Source organism: Varroa jacobsoni, unplaced genomic scaffold, assembly GCF_002532875.2.
Source record: "Varroa jacobsoni isolate VJ856 unplaced genomic scaffold, vjacob_1.0 scaffold_367, whole genome shotgun sequence".
In the NCBI taxonomy this organism is placed as follows: domain Eukaryota; kingdom Metazoa; phylum Arthropoda; class Arachnida; order Mesostigmata; family Varroidae; genus Varroa; species Varroa jacobsoni.
Genome location: NW_019213269.1, coordinates 297,738 through 319,279, shown reverse-complemented (window position 1 = coordinate 319,279; position 21,542 = coordinate 297,738). Strand labels below are relative to the sequence as shown.

Below are 21,542 nucleotides of genomic sequence, written 5' to 3'. Positions count from 1 at the left end.
TTTTCTATGAAAATTTAACAACAGACACTGCCTTCTTTAAGTCTTTGTTTTTTGCATTTGGCTAGGATACCTCATTGTGCTGAAGGAATTACAGCGGAAGGACTAAACTGATCTTTTTTTGTGCATTAGTTAACCTAATTCTTTAAGTTATCATTTAGTTCATCATACAGTAAGCTATTTATGTTAGCATCAGGTATATTCAACGAGCCCATTTTGCATATTATACATGCACTCACGCAATCAATATACTGTTAGATAGTTTATGATCTGCGATGTCTCCTCAACTCTACTTATTGAGACTATTTATTTGTACAAACACAATCAAAAATAGGAAAACAAGACTTTCAAACGCATCTTGATTCTTTTGTCACATAGGTCTTGTCCCATTCCACGGTAAGCAGACGTAGCAATGACGGCAACGCCTACCGAGTTCCCTTTTAAGTACGCGCAACTTGAGATTCCGACCTGCAAGTGGTTGGAGGCTCCGTGGTCGGCGTTTGCAAGCAGCTTCGCCCGCCGAGTAGAACGTTAACAAAAGATGGAACATTAAAAGGAAACGCTTGCTGACTTACTTCCAGCTAGGCAGGAAGACACGGCAGATAGCTGGGCGGAGCGTAGGGGGCGGGAACTGTGTCCATGGAAGAAAATTTCAATCTGAAAACTTCTCGAGGTTTCGTTTTCCTCCGTCACTATTCCTTCCAGTTTCCTCTCCATCTTTCGTATCTGGACTGAACTAGCAGGCTGACCATTTATGAATTCGGCAACAAAGGATTTGGACGCAACAGAGAATCTATGCTTCGCGTGTCGAGCAGGGTCGTCGTCGTCGTCTTCTTCTCAACTTTTGTCACAAACTACGAGAAAATCTAGCTCCGACAGTTTTCGACAGACTCCCTGCGCCTTCTCTTCAACTTGGATGCGCTTGGTCAGCCAAACCGAGTGCCGAGTATCCAGGTCATCTTCCGGCTGCCATGAAAAGTAGAACATTCAGGAGCTGCGGGAGATCAAGCTAGTGGGAAAGAACGAAAATCACAAAGATAGACAGAAAAATGTCTATCGGTTGTTCTCCGATTTTGAAACTCCAGGCCTTTGGTAGTCCAACTCTATTGCCACCTCGTTCGTCGTCTTCAGTGTGATTCTATCTATCTTGTTACAGCACATTAAAGCCTTGTCGACTCATGCTGCCGATGGCGTCTCGTCTGTCTTTAACAGAAGAAAATCCAGACCACGGACAAAGCCAGCCACAGCCAGCGGTGCCAAAAAGTCACTAAAGCTGGCTGGCAATTGGCGAAAGAGGAAAGGGGGTGACTTGAGGAAATCTCAGAGATTCTTGCATTGGGGGAGCAGAAGGTGTTTGCACGAACGAAGCTTGATGCGTCTTCTCTTGGTTCGTATGAAAAGGAAGACGACCAATGAAAAATTGCCTAGGCATCATTACCACCTTGGCGATTATTGATAGTAGTAGTAGTAGCAGTTAGAAAAACCCTAGATACATGACAGACAAACGCAGAGCCAGAAAGGACTACGTGCCGAAAAAGACGCTATGGACAACGTGAAATCTGTTCTTTTGTGGCGAGGATACGTATGTACAAGGCTTGCCACTGTGCTGTTATAATAATTTTGAGACAGACATTTTATAGAGTGTGACCATTATTTGTGCGAAAACTGATAACGCAGGTGTAATTCTCGACGGTGTTTAACATTACTGTTAATTTTCTGTAATATTTTAAGCGAGCCAAAAAACACGTTAACGCTAGTAGTCATGCCAAGTCAATGCCATTTGTAGATTTAGAGCTTAATGGTTTAGGGCAAAGTTCAAGGGTATATAGCGCATCGAGAAAAGTCTCAATCAAAAAATTAACGTTATGAGCGCAGTGAATCCTATGCCCGAAATAACCGCTGCGTCCTGTATTTTTGTTCCTACAAAGTTACTGTTTTAAACCGGGTCATTACAACCATGATGAATTCAGCAATTAAATTACACTTTCATTGTAAGTAGCTCTAGTCAAGGGTCAAAAAAAACGTTCTCGGTTCTTTTTTTTTCGTTCTTTACCACTCCGCATAGCTCTTTCTGCCTTGACCTTTCCGTCGTCTTTACTATCAAGTTGCTGCCCTTCCCATCCTGCACCTCAGGGGAATTCAATACAACGGATGCAAGTAGTACTGCACAAAGCCTTATGGACCTTCCGCAAAAACGAACCGCAACAGTATTTTATTCTGGCTTTTACGCTGGCCTCGATCCGGCATGAGCACACGAAGTTTCGCTTAATTTTTGAAGGGGTTGTCCATGTATCTTATTGCAACGTAACTTGACGTGTTACTCTGTAGCCATTCGAGCCAACGAGGACACCCATTCTAATCAGAAGGCAGAGGGAAGAACGGGGAAACGCTGGAGTGAGTAAATATGGTCCTCAACGGTAACAGGACCCAGTGGCAAAAAAAACAATCGCAATTGCCTGAATTAATTATTTTCTGTCGAAAAATGCTTTTTGCATAAATGAAAAGCTTCTCTTCTAGCTTCATCGTCATCTCGGCCTGTCGCGCTAAACTATAGTAGTGCATCTTCGGGCCGTCTCCGCGCTCATGCCTACACTTCGCCGCTGATTTTGGTGGCGCGGTAGCCGCTGCCGCTATTGTTCCCCACCGAAAAGCTAACGTTTGGCCGTTCGTTCGCGGTAAGCCGATGGTAGGAGTTAGCCGAAGGCATGTTCGATACGGTATTGCAGTTTCAGGGTCCGACCTGTTTAAAAATGCGCACGTGTTATCAGGTAACTCTATATCGTTATGTCGCTTCTTTGTCCTACTTGTAGCATTCCGGTAGCCGGCGACCAGCGATAAGCTAAACATCAGTCGCTTGAGACACCCCATGGGCCTTTTTGTTATGTCATTTGCCTGCCACTACTGTAATTAGGTTTCTCAGGTAGTTAATCAACTAGCTATCATAGAGTGTACAGCCTTTAACATAATGATAGATTTAATGGAGTATAGCCCTATAATTGCTCTAGCCATCCTCTACTTACAAACGGTGTCCGGGGGAAGTATCTTGAGGGAGTTAGCTGAACATGGAATTGATTTTGTTCACTGGATGAATGCAGCTTGACTCTGTAAGATATATAGGGTATATGTAAAAAGTTATTAATAACAGATTTTCGAATAGTATCCACAGTGCATGGTCAAAATAACACCAGAAGTATTGGTTTTATAAGTTTAACAAACTCTATTTTGTCAATACGAGTTTTCGTTCTGACATGAGCGCAAAGCGAGTACTGCTAATATTTTTGGAGGTAAATAGTATAAAATATGAAGTTTTTTTTAAACGACTCCTGAATCCTTTTCAAATGCAAGTAGATCTGAGAATCCTATATAAGTGAAGAACCGTACCGAGACACAGGTCTCTTCTGCGACCGCTTGCCAATAATCGCTTTGCTACCAACGTAACATATAATATATAAAGCCTGCTTGGTAATAATGGATCGAGCTCTTAACTACAACGAACAGCTTCAATGTTTTACCTCCACACGGCCTCCTATTTGATTGTAAAATATCAACATTACTGCCGGTAGTTGATGAGCTCATAATTATATGAGCATTCTTAATATTAATGTCAAGCTAGGATTTAAACGCGGGCGTGGCCGTCGCTCGCCAACAACATATTTGTGAGCTTGCGAATAAAATCTAAGGTCATACGTCTAAGACGCTGCATGTTATATAACCGATCCGGCTATGGGCCGAATTAACCGGGATGTTTCCCAGGGACATAAGTAATGAGAGAGGATATACTCCCTTTGACACGGTCATAAATTACTTTTCATGAACATATGATCCAAAGCCGTCTCCTATATATCATTATTATATCGACACAGTCGCCTGGACTGCTGAATCTCTGACAATGAAAGCTAAAAGCCGCTAACTGAAGCTCCGTGATCGAATAAATATTACTATTACTATTTATATTGTGGTCTACGAACATTAAGTGTTTTTCTACATATACTATATAACACGAAACCTTTGCACCATCAACCAAGATATAAGTTTACCGCAAAATTAGAATATGTGAAAGCTCCCAATGATAATTTCCCACAACGCAGCAGTTTATAGCCATATCAATATGGATCGTTATGGAATAAAACTTAGTCTTAGCTCACCTTTTACGTACACGGTTCTGTCAGGTAGGCATAGCAGCGTCCGCCGTTAACAGTGGATTCGTGGAAAGGGGATGGTTCAATAATGCTGTGGACTGACCCTACCCAGTCCGTCAATACGAGCAAGACACGCACCATACATTATATACACGCGTATATATTGTATACGAAACATTCAGATATGTACGTGGTCGAAATGGAAGCTTCGCTTGGTTCTAAGGTACATAGCTAGAGAATTTATGGGTAGAAACAGAATGGGTCAGCAGTTTCGATTCTGGGTCACCTATAGCATTTCGCACAGGCGTGCTACTGCTGCTAACAGAGCGGGATGCGTGGTTCAGCTATGTTGTTTCTACTACAGCACCTTCGGTTTCGCCGCTGCTTCTGGGTTTACTCCGACAGTCACAACCATCGTCATCGTCCCCGACGACTGCCATCAATATTCGATCATTCGCTCTACAGAGTTCTTTGTAACAACCCGTTGTCAATCGTTGATTGTTCATCGCATATATGACTAGCTCGCGATGAGATGACTCCCCTCCGCAACCGCTAACAACGCGTACTTATTTATCATTATGGTTTCTGATAGCGCTTGAAACACAATGTGTAGCCTTGACAACTACGCAGGACCTTAGCTGATCTAGTTTTTCTGCAATTCGGCCTGCAGTGCGGCGCTGCACAGCTTATGTCCGCTTCTAATAGTTATCTTAGTTCGACACTGATACGGCATTAAAAGTTTATAGGGCAAGGTCAGATCGAGGTTTTTCTCAATAGTAAAATGAAACCCCCACGTCAAGCCTCGTTAACGACGTACGAATGCCAAGCAATTTATATAAATAGTGAAAATGATTTAGGATAGTGTGTAAGTTTTGACAAAGACGGTCCAGGATAATCCTTGCCGGCCGCTGTAGTCTTAAACTACACCGTCTTCGACACAGCCTCGTATGACGCAACGCTTTAGACTAACGTTTCTATTGTTAAACTGAATCTATATCGATATTTGGTTGTGTTGTCGCCGCTGGAACACCGTCAGACAATTTCGACTACGCCTCGACGGCTCAGACTTTATATATAACTTTATCGATTTTGCTTCAAACTCAAAAAACTCTCAATAATGCTTATAAATCGATGCATAAGCGTCGGTGACCAATAGGTGCACAGGTTTCGGATCGCCATGATAACAAAGGAAAACCTGGGTTTCGATGCCCTCATATGAACCGGCAATGCGTGAACAGCGTGTCAGATAAGCAGAGATGCCGGTATTGGTCGTAGCGCTGCCATCACCGTTGCACATGGAAATGCTGCAACGTAGCAAATGAATACGTAGAAGGACGAAAGCAGAAAAATACAAAAAAATACGTCGATTTTGCTTTAGATTATACGTGTGCTATCTATCACAGAGTGCTTTACCATGACAACGAAAATACTAAGTACGCGACGCCAGGATTATAATGACAGTATGATACTTAATCTACAGGAAAAACCTCACGTAACGTACAGGCCCAGAAAAGCCTGACTACTAATTAATCGGCAATGACATATATTTTTCCCGCCTAATTAAGATAAAGGATCTAATACCAGTTTGATAATACTATACTTCAAAGGACATACAAAAAAGGAGTTAGTGGACAGCAAGAAGGCGGCAAATCAAATAGCCACTGACTTAGCGGCTGGCAACATCGACGGGCTTCAGAAGCCACGCAACTCAATTGCGCGACAAAAAAGCGATCCCGAGGGAAATATGACAAGATTCAAATACAGCGGGTACGCACTCTAACCTGCTTTGCCAATTCAGAGAGGTGAGACGGGCGTCAAGCCACGTAGCAAAGCACAATATTCAGGCTCTGATACAATCGTCACTTGACCAGATTGCGCGAAGCAGCCCTACCTCAATGTGACAGCAAAGCCTTTATACATGGAAAACAAAAATCGAGTAAAGGCTTAAATACTACGGGCTACCAGACAATCAAGCGCTTTATGATTTGGGAATATGCGCGCACGCTAAGTCGTCGAGTGCTAAAGGAAGTAAACACAAATGACAACAGCGTAATAGAAGCGCTTGCCGCAGGTATTAAACTACAGCTGGTCATAGTAGCAAGCAGGACATTAAAAGCCAAAGAGGATCCTCCAAAATGATTTGTGACTGAAGTACCAAAATTCAACGAATTTGGATAAATGCTGGGGACGATGTCGAGTAAGCTCGGCACAATTAAAAGACTGGGAAGAATGCAATACCCGCTCAGAAAAATAGGCAAGGCGCCGGCTGTACGGATTCTGATGAAAGAGTTGATTAGCAAGGCCAAACTTTAAGAAAAGACAAACGAAAGCTATTTGAGCCTTATTTAGACAGCGTTGATTAGAATTTGAAGACAACATTATGCTGCCTAGAAGCTCTTTTGACTTTCAAACTACTAATAAGGCAATAACCTCAGTTAGCATTTAGTCCACCCAAAGTGTGTAGTTTAGAGCGGAAAGCGGAGCAACGATGAAAGGGGACCCGACAAACCCAAAGCAAAACATAAGCTCGAAAAGAATTACCAATTATCTTGACATTGCAGTAAAACATTTTTTGTAGCGGAATCAGCGTATCGCCAGTGGACCGTAGCCATACCGTCAATGATGAATCTAAGACTTCGTATGTAATAGCCCGATGTGCTATAACACAAACCACAAAGTTGCAAAAACTACACAGACATGAATGCAGTTTCTGGTGAAGGAAAAGCTATATCTGAATTAGTATTTTAATGCATAGCCATCGAACGGTGTGTTCCAAAAGCGGCTAGAAATCATTCTAGAGTGTTTGCAAGATTATCTATTTGACCTATGGGCCGGGCAGCCATCTGACTAAAGATCTAAATCACCTTCGCTGCGATACCTCTATATATATATATATATATATATTAATTTAATCCTGAAGATTGGACATCGACTACTCTCCTACTATAAAGTACCACAGGTAATTATACTTTACCATAAAGCTTATAGCCTATACGAATGAAGCGAACGCAGTAAAGGTATGCATCATTACCATTATCGTTATTAATAGTCTTCTCCTTTAGAGCCTATACGCTAGAAATCTGACTCGTCATTCAAAGGTTGTTTTTATAGATTAAGTGTACTAGAAAATGATGTCCCTATTAGGGAATATACATGGCAACCTCTTGTTGAAGTTCAGCCCTCATCTGCTATACAATACATCTGTGAAATTCTCGAAGAATACGAGGTATTTTTGGGTTGAGTACTTGGGCTATCCAGTTCGTTGAAACTGTTCATTATAAGGGCCCTTTATTCCTAATCAATTAGTTTCTGTCTTGACAGAAACCAAATTATGTTCACTTAGCTCGTAACTAAATTCGTATGTTTAGATCGAATATTTCTGCTAGATATCTGATAAGGGTCACGTTCTTTAGCTGAATTTTATGGATTTTATATAAATTTTCCGCTCTAATAAACCATTAAGTGCCTTTGAATGCGGTGCCATGGTAACCATGGGTATGCAGCTATGGCTGGTTAAAATTTTAGAGCTGGCAAATAGTTACCATAATTGTTTATAATAATTGAATACGCCCCTGTATCTCATTTCAACTAATATGTTCTCATAGCTAATACGTGCGAATGAAGTCTATGTCCCCGCACACACAGCACGACTTGTATAGATACCCTTGAGCTTATACAAAGAGCTATGTTAGAAACTAGATGACTCCAAGAAACAGAACCGTGTGTCTTTCCTGCATCTTTCTGTGTCTGTGTGCGCCAAATATATTAGTCTAAAAACAATAAAGACATCGCGATAACCCCATCATGAGCATATATATGCATATATAGGTTGAAGAGAGAGCCATTTTTGTGAGCGCAGCTAGCCTCTTAGCAGCCTGTTAGCTGGCTAATCCTTCTCGTATGTGCGTATAGTATCCTGTTGATTGCTATCCAACCGATAGCTGTAGGCGTGTCGGAGAAAATTTCAGGTCCACACAGCAAGGGTCCGTTAGAATTGGAGTTCTTGAGCTCCGTTGTCACTTCAGCATTCCGGCCATGATGACCAAAAACCTATCGCGGTTTATCGCGCCCAGGGTGGCTTCTTTGTCAGAGCAATTCGTCGCTCCATTGCCTGAAGTTACTTCATGTAGGAAACTTGCATGGGCCATGCCGGTCACGGGGCTTCTAGCGTTAACAGGTTGGACAAAGGAACAGTGCATTTGCGTGCATGCAGCACACTACTGCCTCTTCTTCGGCAGCCGAATCCGGCCGTCAGGGCATCGCGTCTTCTCGATGAAGATTCACAATATGTCAGTGTCTTCTTAAGCCACAGCCTGCCGCCTGCAAAAAGGTTCAACTGAGAGGGCGACAGAGGAATCGGCGGAAAAAGATATTCTTTGTCCTGATCTTCGTCTAAAAGTTGGTGAGAATCACTGTAGCTGCCACGTGTTTCACGTACGCTTTTAATTAGTTTTATATGTACTTAATTGCAGGAGGCAGTTTGCAATGCCACAGACGATCGATTGATTTGGAACATTTTTTTCAACGGTTGTTTTTAGTAAAGGAGATTTGCAATGTGTTAGAAGAGCTGTGTGTGTGGAGTCCTGAATACTGTTTCCGTATCTCTATATGCTAAAGCTGTACTTATCGCTAGATTTAGATATATATATATATATATATATATATGGGAGGCTTTTAGTAACATTTTTCGACATGTCAAAAAGATACGAAAGAAACGAAAAAATGTATTTTTCGTGCGGCAAGGTCTCCGTCGCTAAGAGATGTAGATTTCTTTACCAAAGTATCATCGTTTTTCAGGAGTGGCTCGGGGCGATCTTTGATTGAACAGATTTGAGACGGTCCTGTCGAGTAAGTCAGTACTTACTAAGTAGTTCCTTGAGTTATAAAGATCCCATAATACATCTCATAGCTATCCTGGGATTGATTTAGGGGTTTTTCGACGTTGATGAGAAATGGATGGGAACTGTTAAATAGGCTGTTTCTGCCGCCGGGTATACACGTATTTGGAGTGCAAATTCAAGTTGAACAGTTCTAAGATTTGAGCTGAAAAACGGCAATCGTTGTGTACCTTTTCAACATCGCGACGCGTGCCTATCAGTGAACGGGGCCTCGTAGTAATAAGATAACCATTTACCTAGGCACTAATTTTTGCACTGGCCCAACATATTATATAGACAAATTATGTACAAATTTACTACTTTATTTCTAACTTAACAAAAATACAGGTACACGCATAGTCTATCTTTTTCTCTATCGTCCAAGCGACGCTCCCTGCAGACATTACATATCAAATGCAAAACGTTTGCTAGCAATGCGTTGCGTTGTGCTACTTCAAGTGTTTTGCTCGTTCTATCTGCATCAGCTGCTGGTTCAGTCTCCTAGCTGATCTTGCCGTTACGTCTACCACAGTGGAGTGTAGTAGAAATACGATGTTCGAGTGGAGACAGGTGTAAGAGTCATGAGCTCGAATAATAAATAGGACAGGCCATATCTGACTATGGTCAGGCATTGGTCCTGTGTTCAGTCCTGCTGGAATGTGATTTTTCGAAAGGCCTAAAAAATATTTAGACGACATCTAGCTGCAATTATCAGCCAAGCAAAATTATTCTAGTTATATACAGAGGTCCCGGGCACGCATACGGGTACAATCTTCAACAGGATTCTGTGTTACTTTTAGCTCCATATTGAATTGATTCATCTCAAAATCTTCTAATATTTCTCAAAAAGTAGATATTGCAAGAATAGATGATTTAATGCTACTTTTGCGGTTCCCATATCTGCGTGCTACTAATCCCACTTTCTGTAGTGTGGCTGTTCTACATTCGCGTCTATGCAAATTGATGGACACCGACCACAATTTTTTGTAGACGCACCAGGAATATGACAGGTCGCTCGACTAGCATATAGCGTCATACACACGTAGCACAACATGCTGTATGTTATATATTGGTACGAATGCTTCTGTTGCGGACATAGTACAAAACAGGAGCAGGAGCGAGGAGATAGATGGAGCTGTTGTCACTGCGTGGCCATTCTTGTCTCCGACCGTACTCCTGTTTAGACCGCCATTGGCGTCTCTGTTGGCCGGTACCCGTCCGAGTAGCAACCCACACTACCCGCACACTGTGGTCCGATGCCCAGCTTCGTGTGGTCGAATCAAATACTGAGCATTCGCATGAACTATAAATTAAACAAAGCAAGACTTAAGCTATCTTGCGATGACGGTTTCGTTGCTAAAGTAAGAGGACAAAAAGTCAATAAACAAGCGAGGGAGAATAGTTTGACTTTCGACCATCGCTCTAACCAGTAGTACAGAACAATATGTATCCAGGTAAGCGCACCAGACTGCACACGATGATCTAAATTTTTCTCTAGCGATTATGCCCGCTATGTGTATAAAACCGGTTCACGGACTTCCTCAACGCCTCTTCAAACGTACCGCTGTTTGCGGCTCAAATTCAGGCAAATAGGGTTTCTGAAGTCTCACAGACTCTAGGTGCTAAGACTGAGCACAGTTTAAGCTTTGACGCCCTCTCTTAAATATAATCTGGGCCGGTAAACAGTGTCAATGATGGAACCCGTTGCAAGACTCGTACCAACCGAATGCAGTCTCTGCGTATCTGATATCCGAAGTCCGTAGAGTAACATCGGATAGAAAGGATAATACTAGTAGTTTTGCGGTCACTTCTACTGTGTACACGTTATAATATGAAGGCGGTATTCAGCTTCCCTTCCCCTCAGTGACGCGTGCGTGAAAGCGAAGGGACTAAACAAATCTCTCATCCGTAGCACATCGGAGTTTACTGAGCGGGGTACATAACAGACGATATGAGCTAACAGAAATCTTCATAGGCCATGCTGGCCGCCATTGTTACTAGCACCTTAACGGCGGTTTTTAGGGAGCTATATTTCGTCGAGCGCATGTGTGTGAAGACTACAAGGGGAGGGCTGTATGAACATATCGTGGGCTCGAGAAATATGCACGTTGACAGTAACAGCGACGAAGTGAACGACGCCAATATTGCACGTTGTGCCGCGGATAGTTGCTATGTGTCGTCGATGGCACATTGTGTGCTTGATAGTCTATGTTTTAGCGTGTAGGGCGTAAGTGTTTCACAAATATGTACTCTTTAGGCTATTTGCGGCGTATTAGATTTGGCCAGAGAAGGGAAACGGTTAGAAAGCAAATGACATCAAAAATAATTACACAATTAGATAAAGAGAGCCGTACTTAGACAGCTTTGTTGTGTCCCAATACACGTTTGCATAATATATATACAACCGCTGAAGGAACGCAGGACACACATACATATCGTTGTGTGTGTGGAACATTCGTAAAAGCGAGTAAGCGAAAATTCAGCGCCAACATATATAACGTACAATCCTTTCAGCTGGTCTATATGTCCACTCCTCGCCAGTCCCCAACCACCTTCTGACAATGTGGCGTTTCGGCGATGCTGCACGACTTCGAAAACCATACTGCGAAAGTGATATATAATGAACGCTTTCAGACACAACGCGACCCAGATGAAAGAAAAGTAGGAGAATAAGCAGAAGGGAACGCTTGTTCGAGTGCTAACAGCATCTCCCGGTCTAGCAGCAGTCTGCGAAGGCTATCTGCCTGGCTTTGCTACAAACGTTAGCCCTTGTCCTCTAGCGGCTTGGACGCCATATGAAAATGCGCCGCAGTCCTAGAGAGGCAAGTAACACGTGAATCAAGAGAACCTGACAGACGCATAAGTAGCAGCAGCAGCAGCAGCAGTCTCAAAGGAAATGGTCGGGTTGGTCCGGAGTGGTGACGGCAGCGATGTGGGTTGTACCATTAATCTTGCAGAACCTTGACGGCCAACAATGCTCTGAGGTAATCGCGATGGTACGAATATACTCGTCTAATCTACACAGACTGACACCTTCATTAACACATACGGGCCTTCTCCTGCAAAGACAGCTCCTCCTACCAAGACGCAATGTCGTTTGTGATGACGGGAACAACAACTCAAGTTAAATTTAGTGGGTTCAGTTAACTCCTTGTGTAATGTCAGCCATACTCGCTTTCATGCGTCGAATTACATATGCATATATATTCGTGCCAGGTATCATGTCAGGCTTATTGTTCAAGAGGCCATTTCCACAGGCGCTGTTCTTACGGCATAAAGCACTGATGAGCGTATTTGGTAATGAATGCTCGTTCTGCATAATAGCACAGTTTTAGTGAGAGCATACGCTCTGAGTCTCGATGCTTTATTTTTAGTGTGTATGACGGCTGTCTGGATAACTCGCATTTTGAAGAGGATTACAATACTTATGATTTTACTGTTGTTTTCTCGTCAAGTGGATTTACAAACAAAGAACGGAATTTTACGCACGTTTCGAGTCAAAACCTAAGGAATCAAACTGTTGAGTACCTTTATCCGGTATAGTTTGTAAGGCGATCAAGTATGGCTTGGGTATATTCTTATAGAAACAGGTTTTATTCAAAGTGTACAAAAGCGATAACAACTATCCAGTCGGTTGGGCCTGAAGTTGACTGAAACAATTCAGGTATCGCCTATCACAGATGCTATTACAGTTTACCTGTTATATTGTTTTATGTATAATGTCAATTATTTTTTATAGATTCACACGCCTCGTCTAGTCTAAAACACTAACGTAAATGTACCCCCCACCCTGTTGACATCTATTCCTTCGTAAGAAAAGAAACTTGTTGGTCCACTTACCAGAAGGATATTTTGATAATTAGTGGACAATAATAATATGCTTGTTGAATTTTATTAGAAATATTTTCTCTGTTATAATGGATAGCCCGGGTGACATAACAGCGGCCAGCAGAGTGGAAAAAGCATTTTTATTATCCTATTAAGCAAATTTCGTTAGGGCCAAGGGCGCTAAATTCGTAATAACCGTTCGTTTTGCTTATTCAACCGTCTTTATACTGAAAACTTACCTATTTAGCTATCCGTTTCAATCTTCAAGAGCAAGTATGCTATTTATTGCTTATTTGCCCTAAAAACACCTATTTATAGGCATATAAATTTCGTCAAAAAGCATTGCTCAGTAAATAGAATACATGAGCCGCTATGAGTGGCGAGGGGCAAATGTTGGCCGCGCACGCTCGCACCGCAACGCGGCTGTTCAGTATATGTGTGGCGATCTGTACCATCTAGCTGCATAATGGTGACATTCATACGCATCGGACTTCAACACGATTCAATTTCGAAGTCCATCGACCTGGGTGTCGACCGCCCCAGGGCGAGTTTTCTGCGCTGGGAGACAATGATTCAGCTATGAACGAACCACCATATATGTACACGCTTATATATTTATCAAAAGAACTTTTTTAGCTCGCACAACCCAATTTCTTGGTAAATCTATGGCGTCTGTAAACACGTTAAGAGCGCACGTACTTTGTTAGCTGTTTTGATTATCGTATCACCTGTGCTTCTTACCTTTTATAGCGTATATAAATAGCGTATTGAGGAATTGAACAACGTATGCTTTCCTATATTTCCGATACTAGCAATAAAGGAACATTTCGCCTTCTACTCTCAGTATTGCCGGTACATCGATACCGATCCTTAAGTACCCTACTCTAGATGCCCATTGGTAACTTCCAATGCTAATTGTGAAAGTAACTAACGCACTTAGTAAATATTTATTATGTATTATATTAATTATGTTGATGTAGCATTATTCTCCCAGTAATTTTATTCGTTTCAAATTCAAAAATAAATCATGCAAAAAAAAATTGCATGGAAAGTTACTTTTGAGATTTTCAAACTTTGGTTCATTTTTTGCACAGGATTTAATGATTGGCTAAGCACCCCTTAACAACGAAATGCTTTATAAACGGACATAGGAACCCTCTTTTTTTTTTTTTCTTCTAAAAGATACTTTTACCAATACATTGATGGAGGGAAAAAATATTCCTATTGATAATGCTACCGGTATGAGTCAAATAGAAAGACGCGCCACATTGATAAACGAACCAATGGCTCTTTAGTAACAAACTCATGTTATTCTTCGGAGCGAATCTACTACCGTTCAAGTCAGGTAAGGAAAAGGAAGACAAAAGATCTTTACCCAACGACTTCTTGATATCAACGTAGTTCGACGCACGACTTAAGCGAGTGTGTCAATACATTAACAAACTATTGTCGATCTATGCCATTAATTGTTGTCTTAGAGATCCGCGAATACAAATGAACGGGACGCCCTGTGATTACCTCGTACGTACGAAATGCTGCGTTGAAGAATGCTGCTCAGAACAAAGACGGAGCTAAACATATGGCAGAGCTAAGACTGTCAAGTTTGTCTGGTGTGGGCAAGTCTGATTGGATGCCCTTGGTAAATTGTTTCCTCAGCCGACAATCGTAATTTGACGAGTTTTCATTTCAATTACCTGTGCGCGAGCTATAAGGCAGCCTGACATTAATCATTTTCTCACTGAAAAAGTAAAACAAATTCCTTTTTTGTAAGAAATAAGCATACGCTTGTTTCAGGTGCTACTGGCTCCTGCACCACAGACCTTAACCTCGCTGAATTATTAAATAGTTTTGGATTTGTCTACAACGAGTATCTAATCTAAGTGGAATCAGATATTGTTGGACTGATGCAAGCAAACCACGGACGTATACAATAACCTATACGCCTCTAACCTTTTCTTCAATTTTACTTATAAGACCTCTTATTACCCTGATTAGCTTTTGAAAAACAAATATTTTTGCTACAGTTTGTCTAGATCTGGAACGGCGTGTATATGCTGGGTACTGCAGTGAAGAAACGCCATGAAGAAAGAGGATTTTTTTACCGGCCGACTTCTTGAAAATGTTCACGCTTAACGGTGCATGATCATTCTGATGATAAATACAGGAAATGCTTGCTCATATTGGACGATGGATAATGAAGAGCTAGGTTTACCAAGTTATCGTTTCAAATTTGCTACTTGCTATATAGGTTTCTTCAATATGTTTACCTGTTAATGTGAAGGGTATCATTAGGGCTAAGTTTCTGTTGATTTTTTTTTGCAAGCAGCTGAAATGGCATGGGTGACGGCAATTTATATAGATCCACAGGATGAACGGAGAACGATTGCATTTTTTCAGCCGAACAGCTTTCTTAGCTCTTTAAGAAACTAATATTCAAGCTTACCTGTAAACTGCTGTAGACTTTTGTTTTTCCCTGTGTTTCGAGTTTTACGCCCGATATCGCTGTTAGGCATTACTCACCGGACGGACGGCTGGCTCCCAGGATGAAACGAACCGCCTGCCTAGATTTCCTCTAATAATAATAATCCGTCTACACGTGGGTACGCCTTATACGTAAGGCTTTTGGCAAAGGTGCTTGGTTTTGAAAAAAAAGCAGACCTAACATTAACGGCTTATGACGAAAGGAATGAGGGAATCTTAGAATCCATCTTATCAGCAAAATCTCAAAGCAACTTGGTAATGTGCTTTTGATAATTTGGCTAATATTATCTATTTCTGTAAGCTGGATAAAATATGTGCCCACAAGCTTTGCCCAGGTGCAAGTAAGCATCAGGGAGCAAATTCAGTATTGAGATATTCATCGCGGATAATCCTGCAAAATGTAGTAAAACCTCTGTATTCAACACAATATCTCCTTGAATAAATTCATCGATTTATTGAAAATTTATTGACTCTATACCTGAGCCTATAAATAATGATGCTTTATTGTATGTTATAATTCTGCTTCAAATCCGGAAAGCTGCATATGACCTTAACTTCTGCTTCATGTACCGTCTACCTGAGCTTTACTAATCAGACAAACATATATACCATTTGAAACATAGGTCGCTTACAAGGAGCACTGTTTTTGACTTTGTACTGCGGCGCGGCATGCTGCCTTTAGTTCCTCTCATTTTCATAAATGAAACAAGTCGTTCATTTTCCCTGTTAATAAAGGAGAAGTTTGTATTGCGTCCCTTCCGTAGGATCAACTGGAACAAGCTAAAGAGGGCCGCTCATTCTTTACTCGTAGATCTTTTAAACGCCAACGACATACTGCATTAGGTTAATAAAAAGCTCCTGAGGCCTAACAACGTCAGCTATCAGTATTTTCGTTTCGACTAGATTAAGAAAAATGACACGATTCAAATGTCCAAGAAACATATGATGATAATTAGTCTTTGCTTACAACTGTCGACCATAAGCTCACTCAGTAATCTTCAAGTGAACGGGTTTTGCGACGGTGGCCACTGAGTAGGGATTGAGCAGATTATATGATCCGGTGCCAAGGATCTACAGTCCCTACAGTAAGCACTGACTATCAACTAATGATGAGAGCCTAAACAATGGCAAACCTCACTTTCTAAACAAATGCACTGTGAAATTTATTTGTGTGACTTTTGAGTCAAGGAAGCACTTCTAAATGACTGTAGTGTAGGTATTTCATAGATGCTAAGTTCGCGTCGCAATACCAGGACTTTGGTAGAATCTTTTCTGTTCACATCAATAGCGAAAATTATCTCCATATTCCTATAAAGTTTAAGGTGGCACAATTTAATACATGTATGCACTTAGAATTGCGATTTAAAAAATAACTCTGGACAAGTATAAGCTGCTGTGACAATCTGCTATTATCTTGTATCAGAGAAGCTTACCTCTCCGTGTTAATGATTCATTTAAGATCGCTAACATATACATAATCATCTGCACACACTCTGTACACATACCAACTACCTTCACGAACGTGTGGGAGGTTCGTAGTGAGTCAGCACCGCTGACACTGTTTGGTATGTGTACGTTACAGCACGCCAGCGTGCTGTTCACTATATAGACATCGTCAAAGGCAGATGACAATAACGGCGATGGAAGCGGCCTTTTTAAGGAAATAACTCCAAGAATAGAGAAAGGCAAGCAGAGCCAAGGACCAACAAATATGAGGACCGTATTATTTGACCTAGCTTGTATGCGTATTGTACAACCTGAATGACTTAAGCGACTGTTTCCGTGTACGTATATAGAATAGGAAAGGAAATGCTGAATTACCGTATCACATTGCTTCAACAATGTACCCTCAGTACCGTACCGTTGCCGACTACATTTTTTTTGCGCGCACATGCGTTCATAGACCTCTCACAAATCTTTTCAATTTTTCTTGTTTCTCTATAGTTCACGAGCGTCTTTGCATATATTTCTTTCCAGTTATAGCGACCTAGGAAAGCTGGCCTAGAATAAAAGATACCAATTTTCGTAATCAGAGGATGATCCGCATACGCCACACATTGATACGCATAACCGTAAAGTGCCTCATACGCATGCAACTCAGTGAGGACTTCACTGACCACCTGTAGACCACAGAAACCTACGGTAGAACCATCGTCGCCCGTCGTCGTGGGGCTCGCCCAGAGAAGGACCCGTAGCCACCTTACAGCTCAAAAGGGTCGGCCAGGCGGATAGGCGGTATAGGCAAACCTATGCCTATACCATGAGGGGTTCCTACACCGTGATATATAGCAAGCAAGGAACCTCGATAGAAATAACGGGAAGAGAACATGGCCTGCATACACACACACACTTCGTTCCGTACAGTATCGAACCAGTCCTAAAATGCATGGCTTAACAAACAGCAATAGAACCGGACGTAAAACTCAAGCATTTATTACGTGGAAACGGCGAAGAAAGGCTGGAGGGAAAGGGGAAGTGAGCGTCTGCTTACCACTAGCGCTAGTCTGGTTGACTGCTGCGGAAGAAGGGAAGACCTGTTGCGTCGTCACAAGGCAGGCAAGCAGACGAGCGGGCAAGCGTACGGACAGACCCTGTGCCTGACTCAAGCTGGACAAGCTGGGCTATACATATATGATCATATCGAACGGCTGCCAATAGAGTGCGGACATCGATAGAGCTTCTCGGTACCAGCAAGAGCCACCCAGGGTAAGGGAGTATCGCATCGCCTAATGTTCACCAGGCCGGGCCGACAGTTCAGTGGCTTGCTTGGACCTTCCAAGCAGTGACCACAGCTAAAACTGAGGAGCTATTCAAGGGCGTCAGCAGACATTGACCCTCTTATGCGCGTATCTCTATTCGTATTTCTGCAATCCGGTCTGAGTAGCAAAAGGCCAAGGAGCAGAAGACCAGGAGGAAAGAAAGATAGTGTGGAAAAGGATATCTCCTAAAAGCTACCTTAAAGTTTCCTTATCGGTCTCGTTCTCTGGTACGGCTTCTGTTGACACTGTGGCCGTTGCTGTTCCTAGTCGAACCGCCTCATGGGTGAAATCTCGTGTCGTTTCCGCCCTACTTCTTTTCAGTTTTTTCGGTCACCGTCGAACACCGCAGGGACTCTTGTAAACCCGTTAACGTAAGCAGGAAAATCGCGTTGCTGGTAGTTTGTTGGGTTAGTTCTTACTTAGGAAGGAGGAGAGGTAGAGGTCTTCCTTAAGGTTAGACACGGAACAAGTACAACAGCTGAGTCGTGAGAAGTGCTCGTGATAACGGTAGTAGGTGAGTCGTCTCTAGTGGCTTGAATCCTTCTTGATAAGAAGGCGAACAGTCTCACGTCTGTCTTCGGCAGCCTACCAAGCATATCCTTGTAGAAGCAGGATTCGCTGCTGGTATTATTACAGCTGTTACCACCGCCCGGCAGGTTGATATATGACGTCCTCGGTCGGTGCTGTCTAGCGTCTAAATAAGACTAGTTCTGTTTCCTCTATTGACCGAACATAAACAGCGTTAGATTATAGGACGTGAAGAGGGAGCGCACCATCTTGTTCTCTTGGCGACTTGTTGTGCTTGCACGCCGTAAAAAGATACCTGAGATTTTTCTACTAGTTGTTTATTTCCCTTTCCTCTCTCTCGTTCACCTCTATTTTTCCACTTATCTTTGTTGTTTTGCCACTAAAAGAAACAGGTTGCAATGGTATCGCCATTACGATTACTGCTATTACTAGCCCTAGCGTAACCCCACACATGGATACACACTTAACTGAGGAGTAGAAAAAACTCTTTTGCTTTCTGTGCGGTAGAGCACACTTGCATACAGCCAAACCAGACTCTGTATGGGCTTGTGGACCTCTTAGTGTGTACATGTGAGTGCGCTCGTGCTGTCTACCGTATATGTCTGTAACCGCCTGCACACGCTATGCAGGCCAAACTAAACGAGGAAGATGATGCAGAGAGATAAAAATGGTGGGTCGAAATAGCGTAGCGACAACAGCGTAAAAAATAAGGATCGAGCGACTATGTACGAGGCCGCGGCTGTACGTATATGTATATTGCATGCATATAAGACGCCGACGGCCCGGCAGTGCCAACGACACAAATGCGACGGGTTAGTCGTTTCGTCAACAGGCAGCAGAGATATGAGCCTCATTCACGAGCAAGCGTAGCCTTGTACGAAACGAACAAACGAACGTATGTACATACGACCGTCTGCCTCTGACCGGATTACATGCACCATTTTTTCATATTAAAAATGACAAAGAATATAGCATACAAACATTGTAACACAGTAAATATCAACCTGCCTGGACTGCCTATATAGGTTAGGCGACTGACTGACTGACTGATTGACTTGGCATTTTGGCCTTTCTGTTCCCCATTTGCCTGCTCGGTCAGCCGTGTATCGCTGGCCGTATGCTACTAGTCCAGATTGTGTTTGTACAATGGGACTACGACTATATTATCAGTGTGCGAGCAAACGTAAATTATCAGCAGAAGTAGCACTTGCCAGAAAACAAGGGATCTGGTTGAGTACAAACTGCAAGTCTTCTTTCTTCTTCGCGCTAACTTCGGCCTTTGCCTGCACACGGCGGCCGGCGGCAAAGCTGCGGAAGTGAGTTTCGCCCACAGTCATCGTTTCTCATTCTGTGCCCCTTGTCGCTTTGGTCGGCATACTTCGACACAACCATAGAGGGTCGTTGTTTACTGCCTGCCTCAGCTTTATCCGTCAGGTTTATCGCAAGTACCCTAAAGTTTCCTTTGAGACCGAGGTAATATTGTCGAAGTAAACAACTACGTATCAGAGGCAGAAAATGGTATGCATTTAAAGGGTACTGCTGCAGTTTGGAAATGCTGTTCAAAGCTCTAAATTCTCGTCGTTTAAGATTACGTGGCAAATACGGACACTTGCTACACCCAATGGAAAGTTTCGCATTACCTTTATTGAAACATTACCTAAAAAATAACAGTATTAAGGCATCCTTGTGCTTTATGTCGACGCCGTATGTACACCACCTAGCACATATCACCAACAAGTGGCACGTGACCGATTGATAAGCATTTTATGTCAGGTGCGTCTGTTACACATATCCATACGTGGTTACGTTGTTAAACGCGTTACCAAAATGAACGTCTATGGAAGTCATCTACTTAATTATAATAGTGTTTTCTAATCTAGTATGGTTTCGTTTCGCTTTTTCCCCCATTAGGCCACCTGCATAAATCTGTATCTCACGCGAAAATCAGTCAAATAAAAATCATGTGTTTCAAAATGCAAGAGAACATTAGATTAACTGTGTTATTGAACCTCGGTTTCTGGTACCAAACAGATGGCATTATTACCATTACTGATACAATTGTTACTATAATTATTGTTTTTATTTAATCGGGCCATAAAAGATGACCCGACAAGATGATGATGATGATGTCGAAATAGAGAAGTCTTCATCAAGAAAATCAATGCAATAACGTCTTTCGACACCGCATTTAGTGATTCTGTTGGCTGGCCAATTAAGCTACCCTTCCAACACGGCAATAGGACTTCGTTGTCTAATATAACGATTGCATTTAGCAACAGAGCAAACAGTTTACTTACCTGATAGTGCGGCCAACGCCATGATCAATTGTGTGGCCTATACGGTCCACTCATGTTCATCCCAACGCACTCACACATCAGCAGCATTGCCTGCCAAAGAACACTCGCGGCTGGTCAAGCAGCGTCGGCGCCAGCGGCATAACATTATCAAAATCGGCGGCGACAATAATAGCTTCAGATACTATCACGTTTACCAGGTACTACTCCTGCAGAAACCCGCTTGTCCATAGAAGTGCTGCTATCGTACCGACCGACGATGGTAATGATGACGGCGGCGACACCGGCAGCGCGGGAACAACACTCAAGGAAACCGCTGTTTCCGCAGTAGTTGAAGTCGCATCAGTAATCGACGAACATCAAACGTGTTTGGCTGTTACCTTTTTCGTTGTGAACACTGCTGCTCTTGGTAGTTGATGTCGACAAAACTCCCCTAGGTGTTATGATAGCTATCATTCGGGAGCAGCTATAGTAGTTACGGTCATGGCGGCAGCAAGAGGCGTACAATTTCGGCACGGTAAACGAATTGCAAATTTTATTGCTTTTCCGTTTTGGGCGGCTGCAGCTATCAGCGAGCCTGTCACACATTGCTTGGTGCACTGTCATTCGTTGCGGTTCGCCTATCAGTATCGGCGTAAA

The 21,542-nt window shown here is 42.5% G+C and overlaps 1 protein-coding gene and 1 long non-coding RNA gene across 2 annotated transcripts in view; both read right to left on the bottom strand.

Annotated features, from left to right (window-relative positions):
• Nucleotides 1-21,542, bottom strand: part of LOC111259764 (uncharacterized) — a 185,051-nt gene extending 163,509 nt beyond the window's left edge. Inside the window, exon 1 of the mRNA XM_086968008.1 lies at nt 20,907-21,542. Coding sequence (XP_086824134.1) covers nt 20,907-20,928 — 22 coding nt within the window. The 5' untranslated portion in view covers nt 20,929-21,542. The remainder of the gene's footprint in view (nt 1-20,906) is intronic.
• LOC111259776 (uncharacterized) lies at nt 257-4,540 on the bottom strand. The gene is made up of 3 exons (XR_002679843.2): nt 4,143-4,540; nt 3,018-3,099; nt 257-2,737 (listed from the first exon to the last, which is right to left on the bottom strand). It is a non-coding gene; the product is annotated as an uncharacterized LOC111259776 (long non-coding RNA).